The sequence below is a fragment of the Neolamprologus brichardi genome, chromosome 17, assembly GCF_056152115.1.
Source record: "Neolamprologus brichardi isolate AB-2024 chromosome 17, ASM5615211v1, whole genome shotgun sequence".
NCBI lineage: Eukaryota > Metazoa > Chordata > Actinopteri > Cichliformes > Cichlidae > Neolamprologus > Neolamprologus brichardi.
This window is the reverse complement of record NC_142120.1, coordinates 17,328,169-17,342,898: the sequence shown is the minus strand read 5'-3', so window position 1 is coordinate 17,342,898 and position 14,730 is coordinate 17,328,169. Positions and strand designations below refer to the sequence as shown.

Here is a 14,730-nt window from a genome sequence, read left to right as displayed (position 1 = left end):
GGTAATGAAGAATAATCTGGGTGGTTTATTTTTAACTTTATGAAAAAGCTAAACACCTGCAGCAACGGAGAGTCAGTACAAATCAAGCTAAGCAGACAAAATAGCAAAAAACAAGAGTCGAGTTAGAAATACTCCACTACTGGGATATTTGTTTTGTTTGCACAACCCAACCTGATTGAGAGTTGAAAGTATTTTTTCAGTTTGGCAGTCGTGAGCATATGGCAGCCAAAAAGATTTATTCAAAACAGGAGAGATCAGCGTTCTTTATACGCTCTCCATAGTCAGTGTTGGGGAGTAACGGAATACATGTACCGCCGTTACGTATTTAAAATACAAAATATGAGTAACTGTATTCCGTTACAGTTACCGTTTAACAAGGTGGTATTTAGAATACAGTTACTTTGTTGAAATAAATGGATTACACGGCGGTACTTCCCTGTTTCATATTGTGGCGGGTCAGGACTGTTTGGGTTACGGTTGCCATGGTTACAGGGTGACGCTCTCTCTCTGCGTGTTTCCTGGGTGAGAGAGCGCCTGTTGTTGTTGTGCTAAGCTAATACCAGAATGCTACCGGTATAGCTCTAAAGAATGTAGCATCATAGGCAGTGTAGTCCGTGCTGCAGGGAGAATGGACTGCCATACACGTTATGTGTCTGTGAGTGAGGGAGGGAGAAAAAGGAAAAGTATGAGCTGTCATCGAGCAAAAACGGGAGCTGGAAGCATGTAAATATAATAATAACCACTGCAGCCAAGAAGAGTGCCTGACGAGCCCAGTTGTAAGTACGCTATTAAGACTCGACTGTACACCGTATTCGTGTTTTCCTCCAAAAACAATAAGTTCCGTTGGAGCAGCCTTTCAACGCCTCTCTCTGTCTCTCGCTAGCAAAGTTGACCCAGACAACAGAGTTAAGCTAGTTTTCGGCTACGAGCCCGACACGAACCCACCATATTAGCCAGAGGTCCCTTTACTACATACTACGGTTCGGAGCCGCGGACCTTCAGTAACAGTAATAAATCACAGCAATAGTACATTCATGTAGTTGTAAACAGCATGATAATATATTAAGTAATCCAAAGTATTCAGAATACGTTACTCTCATTGAGTAACGTAACGGAATACGTTACAGAATACATTTTGGGGCATGTATTCTGTATTCTGTAATGGAATACATTTTAAAAGTAACCTTCCCAACACTGTCCATAGTTAATGTGCTAATGTGCTGTTCATGTGGCTGGCTGGTTTCCTTGCATGCACTGGTCCCAAAATGAAGCAGAAAAAATAACACTGTGACACCAAAAATCACCCCTCTGTCTCCCCACAGTGCTGCGAGACTGAAGTCAAGGCATCCATCAACACTGGCAGCCAACACAACCACATCTCCACCTCCTGCTGTCAGAGGCTGGGGTAAGAAACACCCGGCTCTATACACTCACTGCACATGCACCTAATATTAGCATCTTAATTTATTCTGAGAAACACATCAGCTCAGTACAAATACTGAAGTGATTAAAAAAGTAATCAAGGATAGAAGAAAGGACACTTCACAGAAGAAGTGGATTTAAATAAATGAGCTTTAAAGAGAAATCTGAATGACAACATAAAGCTCATAAGTTTCTCCAGATTGTTAAAGATGTGATCAGGAGACAGTTCTATGACAAAGTTACATTTTATCCCTATATTGTGCAGCTATTTACACCATGATTTTGCCAAATGTGGATAAAGTTCAGGTTAATACCCGCATGCCTGTGTAGAATGTGGTTAGCGCTGAGAGACAGTGCCCGTTTAAAAAAACAAAAAGCACATACTCATATTCTTTTGTTGGGCCATCTTTAGCTTTAACGACGGCGTAATTCTCCATGGCATTGCTTTAATGGGCCTTTTCAATGTCGCAACATTTATTTCTGTCAGAGTTTAATTAATTTTTTTTACCAAGCTCTTGCATTAATAATGGGCGAGTTGGACCTCAATGCAAAGACTTCTCCATCCCAAAGACTCAGTGAGGTTATGGTCCAGTGCTCCCTGAACTACTCATTCATAATTGGAGCCAGGTGAATTCTTGCATTGTTATAGGAATAAGGGAAGAAAAAAAATCAGTTGATGGAAGAACATGGTCATACATTTATTCAGGTAGTTAGAGCGCTGAACCTAAACCTGATCAACTGAAGCAACCTCAGATCATAACACTGCTCCCACAGGCTTGTTCATTAAGCACTAGGCATGATGGGAGCATCATGTCATCGACTTCTCTTCTTTCCCTGATGAGCCAATCACTCTGGAACAGGGTAAAAGTTATGTTCCCTAAGAATCTGAAGCCTTTTTTTTCTGATTAGCCTCACTGATGAGCGGTTTTCTTAAGGCTACATATTTTAGTCCCAATCCTCTGACTTGTCTTTGCATTACACATGTGGAAATCCTCTTACATTCACTCTTAAACACAACTGTTAGTGCTTCTCTTGATTTTATGTATTGGAATTATATTTGTGTCAAAAGTATTGCTGATATTGTACAACAGGCTGAAGGAGTGCAGAGGCTACAGAACCTCCCTCTGAATCCTCTCGATTTGAAAATGTTTTTTCAGCATTAAAAACTGAATAGCTATCACTGAAAGCTATTCAGTGATAGCTTTCAGTACTTCCACTGCTACACAGGAAAAAAACGTTTGATCGTTAATTTGGCAAACTTCATTTTCCAAATCGTAAACAAGTGTTTGTCTGAGAGTACGTGAAGGTGAAGCAGAGCACTCTTGTGCACTTGGCTGTTGAGTTCTATGTGTGAGCACCTTTAACATGAAATTATCAGCTCATGATTACAGTTTGTCTCGCTCGACAAATATAATTCGATAACAAAGTTTCACCACCGTCCTTCCAGGTTTTAATAACAACATGGACAGTTTTAGTGGTTTCTGTAATCTCCTCATTCTTTTTCTTTTTGATGCGGGCCAAGACTTTGACCCTTCTTAAACAGAGTAACAGCTTTTCCAGTGCAGTTGTTTAAGAAAAGAGAAGCTCACCACTCACCACACTATCAGTGAGGGTTTAATAACCTGTTGCCCGAAGAAACACATTAATCACTGCAGCGGTTACCCAATGGAAGCCGTTCATTTCATACTGCAGAGCCGTGTTGGTTTGAGCAGGCATCATCATGCTGTTCTTGTTTATGAGATGGATAGTTGCTCCTGCTTGCAGTCATCAGTGGCTGTATTTTTGAGCACTAGTCAGCTAGTTGTATATTTGTTAACATCTAAATCTGGAGGTAGGTGATTAAAAGTAAAATCTGCTCCTCTGTTGCTTTTTATGATCCTAGTTAATAAAATCCCAGCAGCACCAACGTTTGATTGACATTTTAATAAAAATCAGATGCACTTTGTTTTTGTGAGGTGAAGCTGCTGTAGGTAGGTGTACTGACATGATACACCCACGAAGGCTGTTTTTGGACTGATGAAGATATTCTTCATTGTCGTCGTGTGTGTGCGTGTCTCTGTGTGTGTGTTGCTAGACTGGTGCCCAGACAGGCCAGTTCACCATGCGACGTGAACAGCTCGGTGACGGAGCTGCAGCTGCAGCTGGGAACACAGAGAGTCCAGTGTTCAGCTTACATTAAAGGTAAAAATATCACAGTGAAATCATGAATACCATTTCAAGATTTTTAAAGTGCACCGGTGACTTAAACTGGATAACATTAGCTGTGTATGAACTCTTGATGCCAATAAATGAGAACTGAAGGTCTCACGTGTGTGGGTGGAGGTAAGTGTGGAGCAAATTTCACCAAAATCTATTAAACTTTTGTCACGATGGTTTTTAAGGAATAGAAATGCCGTGTTGCCACGGCTTTTATATCCCTTACAAATGCTCCCAATAACTCTTACCAAAAAAATTGTAAAAGAAATTGAAAAGATCTGTCAAGGTTTATTTGGAGGGGTAAGAAACCCAGATTATGTATGAAAACGTTACAGCTGCCCAAAGATAAAGGGGGTCTTGCCTTTCCTAACATTTTGCTGTATAACTGGTCATGTCATAGTAGAGTTATACATGAATGGATCCACGCATATCTAAAAGAGACAGAGAATCCCCTTGAAGCTTGGACATGTTCGCCATTTAATCTCCTAAGCGAACTAGTGAGTAAATATATTAAAAAACATAACAAAGTAATGATTGATACTTACTTAAGCACATGGCGTGATATGAATAAATACACTGAAAGTAATCCTATACTGATCTATACTTATCTAACACCTTTTATAAATAATCGGCACTTTACACCGGGAATGAAAAGTGTAATATTTCAGAGATGGTTTGGTGCAGGAATACGTGTGGTGGGTGATCTGTTTAATGGGAATGTTTGTATGTCTTTTGAGCAGGTCCAAGAGAAATATGGAATACATCAAATGGATTTTTTTGCATTTTTATAGGCTCGTCACCTAATTACTTCAAGTTTTGATACTTTGCACAATACAATGCAACTAGGACCCATGGAAAATTTCTTTTTACACTTAAATGCAGATAATAGTACTATAAGACAGTTTTACAATACACTACAAGGTTATAACAAACATAATATTGGAAAACTGATTAGGGAGGGTGACCTCCAGTGTCATTGTGATGATCATGCCTGGAGTGAGTGTATACAATCTGTGCATTCTTTATTTCTTAGTAACAGATTTAAAGAAATACAATATAAAATTTTACATAGACGGTATAGAACGCCTATTTTTCTGAATAAAATTGATCCGAGCACGTCTGCACAATGTATTAAATGTAAATCTGTGGCGGGGTCCTACTTGCACTGTCTTTGGACTTGCTCAAAAATCTCAAAATTCTGGCTCTGTGTAACAAAAGAATTAAAAGGTATATTTAAAAGCAGAATACAAAAAGATCCAGCTCAGTATTTATTGGGGCTGTCAATTAGAACAAATTTCCAGATAAAAACAAATGTATACTACTATGTAAATTATTGTTTTTGGCAAGAGAATGTATTCTTTTCAATTGGATTAATGAAAAAACAATAACAATAACTCAGTGGTATAAAGAAATCTTTAGAGTTTTACCAATGGAAAGACTGAGTGCAAAATTAAGTGGCAATGATGATATTTTTTTGGATATATGGCGCCCGCTATTGGATTACTTACCTGATGATCTGAAGAAAACCATAGTGAGAGCGGCAGCCCCACTCCAATGGCGGGTTGAGTTTGTCGGGACAAATGTGTAAATGAGTGGTAGACCGAATTATACATACTGTATTAGTTTTCCGTTTACATGTCTCAGACTGCTTATTGTGTTTGTTTGTTTTTTGTTTTTTTCTCTCTGTTGTTGTTGTGGTAGATGTTTTTGTCTTTTGTTTTGTTTTTTTGTTTTTATTTTTGCTTTTTTTGTTCTATTTTGTATAAAGGAAAAAGTAAATAAAAATATGATGATTAAAAAAAATATGATGATTAAAAAAAATATGATGATTAAGGAATAGAAATGCCAAAATTCAGGTTTAATGGTTTAAAAGTGAAGACTGTGAAAGGAATTTTCCTGAAAACCATAAATATTTACTGAGCTTTACTGGGTTGTGTGAAAAAAAGCAAAATATTGTGATTGCTTTACGTGCCTTTTATAACTTTATATATTATTATATTACATAACTATATTATATATAACATTAACAGTATAGCTATATTATATATAACATTAAATAAATACGTTACCAAGACTTTAAAATAAATCGAGATGGGTAGACCTTGTGGTGTTTACATTTGCACCCTGGTACCAGAAAAAATGTATTTCCTTCACATTTCAGCTTCCTGGATCCTTTTACCTGCAAACGATTTGATGGCAGTCACAGTAATGAGCACTGCTGCTCTCAACTCATTATGGCTCAGATTAAAAATAGGATTGCAGCCTCTTTGTATTTTCTTTGGGAACAAGTTCCTCCATGTTTGTGTTCTAAATGCGCAAATCAGTCCGTGCATGATTACGTTGCTCCGCCCATCAAAGAGTCACCTGCGTGAATATATTGCCTGTCGTCATTTATTGGACTGATGAAGGTTGGTTGGAAAAAATGTAGTTACTTTTATTTAATTTTTTTTTTATTTATAAAAGGTTCAGAGGTGGGTTTTAGGTGGATTTTGTTACCTTTGGACAGAGCTATGCTAAATCTAAAACTAAAAATGCTGCTTCCAACATCCAGCTATTAGTCTTCTCATCTGAGTCCCTGCAAGGAGCTATAATCTGTTTTTTAAATGCTGAAATGTTCCTTTAAAGTTAATCTAGAGCCCTTAAGTCATGCAATTGCCCTTACTTTACTTACCTTTCCCTTGCTGTGAAAACATTCAGTCCTCACACAAACAAAAAAAAAGACCGCTTGCTGTTATTGTTGTATTTTTTGTGGACTTTCTCCACCGACTCTAAATCCCTTATACCTGCATCCAGGGTCCTTCGTGCGCATTAAATTCTCACGTTGCCACCACCCACACAAGTACATATGCTTAACAGCGCTCATTAACACGGATGAATATGGAGCGTGCTGATGACTTAACCTGGATTCAGGCTAATGAATGCATTTTCAGATGAGGTGTTAAGAAATGGAAGCAGCTTACAAAACGCACTGAAATGCAGTTTATGTATTTCTCTTCCCTCTGCCCTTATCTCTCCCCTCCTTTTCCTCCCTTTCAGAGGACGAGGCGTTCGAGCTGTGCCTGGGTCTGCAGACTCTTTTGGAACTTAAAGTAAGATCCTCATTTCATTTTCTCATATTTTGTGAGCCTTATCGCATCTTTTGATGTGTGCGTGGCCTTTTACAGACTCAGCTAAGCTGTAATGGTCACAAAGCTTTAAATAACCAAAAAGGGGAGAAGAAGAAATACTCTCATAGAACTGAACTGTAAGGGAGAAATATGCCGGTTCTTATTGCATAAGGGTCGTGTTGTTTTTATAGCACAGCATTTAATCGGGCGCCCGCTGTGCAGATAAATCCCACATGAGGAGATTCTGGACATTCTGTGATGTGAAATGTTTAACATTCACATTTGAAATATGACATCTAAATCCAATCACAAGACAAGCTGGCAGTTTGAGAGCAGTCCTTCGTTTATTTCAGCTTTACATAATCAGGCAACTAGTTATCTTCTGGAAGATCTAATTAAAGTGAGACTTCAGGGTGTGAAAAGAACATGAGCTCCTATTTTGTAGATCAGCCCTGAAGGACTGTGTGAGGTAAGATGAACATTTTAGCTCCGAGCTCATTCCAGTGTTTAGCTTTCCCTGCAAATATTCATAAGCGGTGTTAGTAATTGTGATTAATGACCTGCACCAGCAAAAATGTAATATAAAAGCTGCTTAACAGAAGGACGAAGAATAAAACATCCCTGCTTTCATAAATCAATGTTCCAAGTCTTTTTGTTTTCATAGAGAAAGTGTTAGACTGCGCTTTAAATTTCAATTCATTATCATTCATTTTTCAACTTTTATGACATAATCAAGTTCAATGATAGGGAGGCTTTATGGTCAACCAACAACAGAAGAATCAGAAAAATGAAGCAAATTACTCAATAAAAACACAACAAAATGAATGGATATTTATGGTATAATTCCCATTACACCGTATAAAGTTCGATACTGGATTAATGCAGATCTCACTACCAGCTTGTTAACCTTTCCTTTCACGCTTGCTGCTATCTTTATGTCACAAATCACCCCTGACATTTGTCTCCACCCACTCAATGGAGATAATCATGCTGAAAATACGGGGGCCTGTTTCAGAAACGTTCCACAGGTTGCCCTCCAGGTTGCCCTCCAGGTCTATTTTTGACTTAAGTCATATCAAAGATGGAGTAAATCTGTGCCCAAAATGCAGCTTCCTGGGTTACTTTCAGCTGAATTTCATTTGTTGAACCCAGTAATTGCCAATACATTCTCATCGAAGGGGTGTCACATGATGCCACTTTGCCTTTTTGTGCTTTGGTCACTTGAGAAAAAAGTATATTCCCTGACCAGTTGGCGAGTGGTTGCAAAAACAGTGTTGTGTCGAAGACCTTATGATTACTGCTGCTGCAACCAAGACAATTAAAAAGGTGCAACTTTTACTTTAGAGATGGTCACATATCTTCCATGTGACCTACAGGCTGCAGCATTCTGTTAGGAACCAAAGCAATTAATGAGATTTCTTTTTATGCAGCACTCTGTATCTCTTTGTGACCAGCTTCACCTAGCAACTGCTGGCAACCTCCAGCAACGACTTGTCAACTGGTTGGGGAATAAGCATTGTTTCCATAGTGACCAGTGGTTGCCATGGGGTTCCAAGCTTGTTTCTAAGACTCACAGCCCTGGCTTTGAGTTCAGAAGCCACAACACCGACTTTGCTTCTGATCAGAAGAAAACTGACGTATAGGGAGAGGGAAGGGACCTACAGCTGCTTTTTTCAGAAGCTGATTATTTTGGATGTGAATCATGCAAAACTACTCTAGCAGAATTTAAGAGTACAGACAATTTTCCATCTTAGATTATTAAATTGAAATATATCTGGAGGTATTAAGTGCAATAAACTATCCAACTTTTCATGTGTGTTGTGAAACAAGATTGGCCACCTGTGATTAAATATTTAGCGTACTAATTATGTCTCCCCTTGTGACTCCTCTCATAGTGCTGTTTGGATCTGAGCAGTCGGGTCCTGAAGCTGCAGGGCTGCGGCGAGGATCTGCCCTTCCTGAACCCCTTGACCGACAGCCAGTGCCAACACGACACCAACGAGAACCTGTGAGATCGACTCCGGAGCAGGGACCACGTCCTCCTAAAGCCTATTCGGTTGCAGCAATGCGGCACGATGCTGTTCATGTCTGGGCTGTGGGGTCACCGTGTCTCTCACTGCCAGAACATGGATGAGCATTCGCATCAGTTGTGCTTGAGTTTACATCTTTGTGTTGGTAGAATTAAAACATTCACCATGATTATCTCACGTTATATAAAACTAGTCTAGTAAACAGAGGGAAATCCAGTCTTGTAAGTTTAATCATTCTTTGTGATTAGACTATATATTCAAAACAATTTGTCTGCTGACCTGCTCAAATACACCAATGCACTAAAAGGGAAAACCATAATAATCCTTAAAGTGATTTTTTGTGGAATATTTTGTGATTTAACTGTAAAAATACTTTGAGTCATAGAGTGAATGAAAAAATGAAGTTAATTGTGAAGTTAAACAACTTCACTTAAGATGTTCTTAAAGGAATAATTTTATATTTCGAAACGTTTAGCAACAACATTAGCCTATCAGCACCATTAAAACTCACTATTTAACATATTACAGCTAATTTCTGAAGACCATACGAACACTAAATGTACAAAATAAAAGTTGTACGTAATATAAAGGCTGACAAAAACGAATATAAGCATATTAAAGTTTTTTAAAGCTTTTTATAGATGAAACCAGATTGTTAACTCAACCTAACTTTCTTCTAGCAAATACTTTAGCAACTGATCCAAAACATTAGTCATACTCTAGTATTTATCAACTATGTGTGTTGACCATTTATTTGAAAAGCTATTAAGACTGATCCACTTAGACAGGCGTCCACCGCTTACACCATCTGTGACGTTAGAAACATCAAACCATTCTTTCATTTCCCAATAAATTTGGCAAAAATAATGATTGTGTTTTTCAACCACTCCAAGTTTTAGCTCTTTATGTATAACTTTCTCCTATTTTGATTATTTTGTCTGGCAGCTTTTAGCTACTCTGTTTTCACTCTTTAGCTATGATCTTTAGCCATCAGTGTCAACTGTTCATTCATAGCTGTGGCCAGCAGCTGAATTTTTTTCCCAGACATTTATCTGTTGCTTCAACTTTAATTCACGTGTCCGTGATTTAAGTTATCATATTTACTCCATGCTATTTCCAGCCTAACTTTCAGTTTATAAAGTTAATGTTTATTTTAAAGTTGTTGTTTTTTTAAGTTCAATTCTTTACCTAAATATTTGATTTAATATCAGTAACTTTACCTGGTTATGTATAACTTAAAGCTATTGGCTTTGAATTGCTATGTATCTGTTTCAGGTATTATCAATTTATTTTATCAGTTTTGCTAACAAATAATCACAGTTGTGCACAAAAACAGTATTTCCATTGTTTGTTATCTTAACTGTCTGCAAATGCAAAAAAATAGTATACCGAACAGTTTCTGATGCATAAACAGCAATTAAACAGCATAATATTTTTCCCCAAATCCTCCTCCAGCAAAACTTTCACCTGCGAGGGGAAAACCCCTGCTCCCTCAATGATTTAATAATTTCCGTGTATCTACCTAAATTGAATGGTTACTGAACCATAGTCATTCAAAAGACACAAAGCGTTTGACACGTTAAAGAGATAAAGTCATAGAAAACAGAGAAATACAAACTGATTATTGCATGTTAATCTCGAAATTTTCAAATTTTAGGAAACAAAAGTAAAAAATGAAAATTTAGGAATTTTGCATATTGTGTCACATTTATCCTCAACTGTAATAATTACATAAACGCTTTATTTCCACTCTTTAGCCATTTTTTTCTTTTTACCAGTTATTCCACAGCTGTATCTACAGTTTTCCTCCATCTATCCCTAACTTGTACCCATCTGTTTGCTCATTATTTTTAACAAACAGTTTCCAATAGTTACGCATGTATTCAGCAAAGTGCACATTTATTTCCACTTATTTTTCATCTTTATCTGCACTCCTTAAACTCTATTGGATGATATAGCTTGATTCTTTCAGATGGTCCTGTGTGTAAGAAGAGCGTCAAGCTAACAAACGTCCTCTCCTATCTTACCTCGTACCCCTGGAATCAGTGGATTTAACATATTGCCTTAACATGTTCATTAGTGAGGCTTTAATTGGTGCTGGAAGGCTTCTTTTTCTCACCTTTGGACCAAGCCAGGCTGGATTTTTTAAATCAACATTTCCTGCCTTATATTTATCAGACAGAGTGGTGTCAGATTTCTCGCTGTCATCAGTATGCTGTATGAAGCTGTATTAAGCACATTTCCCAAACTACATTTAAGACACGACACGCCTCATATAAAACAAAGAGAGTCTTCAAGCTATTTTCTGAGTGTTAAAAGAAAATGCTTAGAAGCTTAGGATTCTAGTGTAATTAAGTGTGGATCAGGCTACCTGCTTAAAAGACACGGACTGGTTCTCATAGAGAATTTCAAGAGATCTAAGGAAACATTTCTTAAGTAGATATATTTAGCTTTGTAAAGTCCCTTCATTCTTTTTTTCCCTCATAAAGAGACTGATTTGGTTATGTTTTCCAAGAGCACACTTTCCAGCCCATCACGATGGCCTAGACTGAGTTATGGTAGTTCCCTATAAATCCCCTCATATAAAAATAGACTTAAGGCCAGCCGGTTAAATATATCAAGAGTCAGAAATATCAAAACATTCCATCTGCATGACTTTGTAAAGTTCTGCCTTTGTATAAGTCTGCATGTTTATGTACTAGTCTGATTGTGTCATGTTGAAAGTCTGAAGGGGCTGGATGTGTGTGTGTTATAAGCCCAGCAGGGTTTTCTGCCATCTTATAACAGCAGCTCCTGTTTCACGTGGGAAAAAAGTGGAACAGGTCCCATCACCCCCAAACTGGTACAGCGAGCTCCGGTCAGAACAAGCTGCCAAAAGCCGACCCCCGCTGCCTTCCCTTTCTGACTCTTTCAGGAGATTTTAACCACTCGCCTAAGGCTGCACTTGTGCCAAGGCACCTCTTCAAGCTTATCTTCATTTAGGCAACTGATCTTCTTTGTGTATTTGCCACCATTTTTTGGCTGATGTTATTCACTCTTGATGCCTCATGTTTGCTGATTTGCCTCCCCACTACAGTGCCACCTGCCTCTCTCGTATGTGTTTTCATAGTGTGGAGAGTAAGGAAGCTGCCTCAGATGTGCTCACCGAAAGCACCATCATGCTCTGCTTTAACAACACTCGAGCTGCGCCACGCTTTTTGACCGTGCTACAGCAACCATCTAGCCTATTCTTGGTGGTCATGAACGTGCAGATTGGAAATATTTGTTTCTCTTTGTTGTATTAGTGACCTTCCTATGACGTGTGAGAGGAATCGATGTATGACAGAAATTTATTTTTGGTGTTTTACTTCTTCTGGACAGTATTTTCTCTGCCTAATAAAGTATGTATTCTGGCTAGCTTGGCATTCATAATTTTATGACAAGGAGACACAACACAGAGGAGTGATGAGCCTATTTGGAAAAATGGAGCATCGGGGCATTAATTTAAAATCTCAGCAGACTGGCTGTGGGAGGACTCCAATAGACAGACCAGCCTGAACATTGATTCCCATGTTCTGCAGTAGCTAGACACCCATGTATGTGCCCTTCACTGCTACATCTTGCTATATAAAGAAGCATGTCATGTTAGAATAGAGGAGGCAGATGTTCCCACAGCACCAGGGGCCTTTGACAGTTGATTGGCCTGAGCATTGAAGGTTCCCATCTTGCTGTACTGCCCCTTTTTTCCATGACAGAGACCCAAGCCAATTCCCATTGAATATGTAGTAAGATCAAGTCCTTTTAGCTCTATAGCACGAGACAAAACATTTCAAGTGTTTTTAAAGAAAACCAGAAGAAAGACAGAAGTCTTTATATCTGAACTGAGAGCTGTGTCTCTGGTGTTTTATAGATTTTTTTTTTTTTTTTAGAAATTCTTTCATAGGAACACACCAATAACCAATCTTTTACAGTAAATTACGTCTAAGCATGATTAATGATTCATGAGTCACAGAATGATTAAATGTGTTAACATGTTAATGTGGTGCTTTTATATGCTATATACAGTAGCTATCAAATGTATACCATAGGCCAAGTCAGATATATATATATATAGTATAACGTGGAGTGGAAAACAAATTTGCCACTTCCTCATTTCTTAATTTGTTGCACATTTGTCACACTTTTGGGAAAATATTCTGTGGAGTGACGAGACAAAAGCTGGATTCTTTTGAAAAGGTCCTACTACATCAGGAGTAAAACTAACACAACACTTCATAAAATGAACATCATAGGAACAGTCAAACATGGTCTGGGCTTGAGTTTGATTGAGATGCTTTGGCATGACCTTAAAAAGGCTGTTCATGCTCATAAACCCTCCAAATGTAGCTGAATTAAAAAAGGTTCTGCATTGAAGAGTGGGCTAAAATTCATCCACGGTCATCTCAAACATGGCGGTTGTAATGTAATGGTCTCGGGCTGCTTTGCTGTTTCAGGACGACTTGCTGTAATTGATGGAACCATCCATTCTGCTCTCTACCAGAAAATCCTGAAGGAGCATGCTCAACCATCAGTTCATATCCTGAAGATTAAGCTCACTTGGGTAGACCAAGTCCATGTCAGAATGGCTCAAAGACAAAATGAAGGTTTTGGAGTGACCAACACCAAGTGTAAATCTGATTGAGATGTTTTGGCATGACATTAAAAAGACGGTTCTTGCTGGAAAATCCTCCAGTGTAGCTGAATTAAACAATTCTTTAAAGCAGAGTGGGACAAAATCCCTCCACAGTGACGTGATTGTAAATGACCACAAACGCTTGATTGCAGTTCTTGCTCCCAAGGATGGCAGAACAAGAAGGTTTGGATAACTTGTTTCTATACTAAGTGAAATCATCATTTACAAACTGCATTTAGTACTTATTCAGCTTATCTTCGCCTAATATTCAAAATTTGTGTGACAAAACTGTGACAAATATGTAAAAAAATAGGGGGGCAAATGCTGTTCCACTGCACTGTACAGCAGCACAAAAAGCAATTAATACTCAGCATGAAAAAAACCTATTTACATTTCTTACCTCACCTATGAGATAGCAGATAGGCTGGGCTTTTATTTCATTTAAGAACAAAACGAGGAGCTCGATCATTCAGAAAGGCTTCGTAGTAGAGCCGCTACTCCTCTACATAGAAAGAAGCCAGCTAAGCTGGTTCAGGCCTCTGACTAGAAAGCCTTCTGGGTGTTTTGAACACGTACTACTGGGAGAAGTGCTATACTCAGGACATGCTGGGAAGATTATATCGCTGGCTTGGGAATGCCTTGGTGTTGCCTGAAGAAGCTGGAGGAGGTGACCAGGAAGGTGAACTGTGACCAGACCAGATACACAGCAGATAATGGTTGGATGGGTGATGGATGTTAATGAGGTTGTGTTGTGGGGCAGGTCTACATGTGCCTTGGCATTTATTATTGCAACACACAAATCATGAGCACATTACTCTAAAAATACTTTGTAGACTCTCATTGACCAACATGGAGGCAAATTTTATATCCTAAAAAAATGTCTTAAAGGCCTGTGTTTAAGGTAACCAGCTGCCCAGTTGCATAGTAAACCATAACTAGTATGGACCACCATGTAAGGAGAAGGGAAACTGTTGTTAAAGGCCCTTAGCCTGAACGTACTCATGCTAACATGGTGGTACAGGAAGTTGCATATAACTTGGCCTTACTCTTTAGACTGTTGAATCTGAGCCGAACCCTTTTCTAGACTGCGTGAAAGTATCTGATAAGGCCATGGGACAAGCTACATGCTAGTGGAGCTTACTCCAAAGAAAAGAAAAGCTAAAAGAAGAGCTGATAACATGTCAGATATCACAGAGGGTTTTTTTTTCACAGGTGTGCCTGTGGGTTCATCTCGTCCTATTTAGTCACACACAAACAGAAGAGGAGAAGCATTCACAGTCATTGCATAGCTGAGTGTAATAAAAACTTCCTATATGTTAATGCA

The 14,730-nt window shown here is 38.5% G+C and overlaps 1 protein-coding gene across 1 annotated transcript in view; it reads left to right on the top strand.

Annotated features, from left to right (window-relative positions):
* The window catches only part of nrip2 (nuclear receptor interacting protein 2), a 45,352-nt gene extending 33,046 nt beyond the window's left edge, over nucleotides 1-12,306 (top strand). The window contains exons 3-6 of the mRNA XM_006780889.3: nucleotides 1,323-1,405; nucleotides 3,497-3,603; nucleotides 6,655-6,707; nucleotides 8,621-12,306. Of these exons, the coding sequence (XP_006780952.2) occupies nucleotides 1,323-1,405; nucleotides 3,497-3,603; nucleotides 6,655-6,707; nucleotides 8,621-8,737 (360 nt within the window). The 3' untranslated portion in view covers nucleotides 8,738-12,306. The remainder of the gene's footprint in view (nucleotides 1-1,322; nucleotides 1,406-3,496; nucleotides 3,604-6,654; nucleotides 6,708-8,620) is intronic.
* Nucleotides 12,307-14,730: the final 2,424 nt, after the last annotated feature.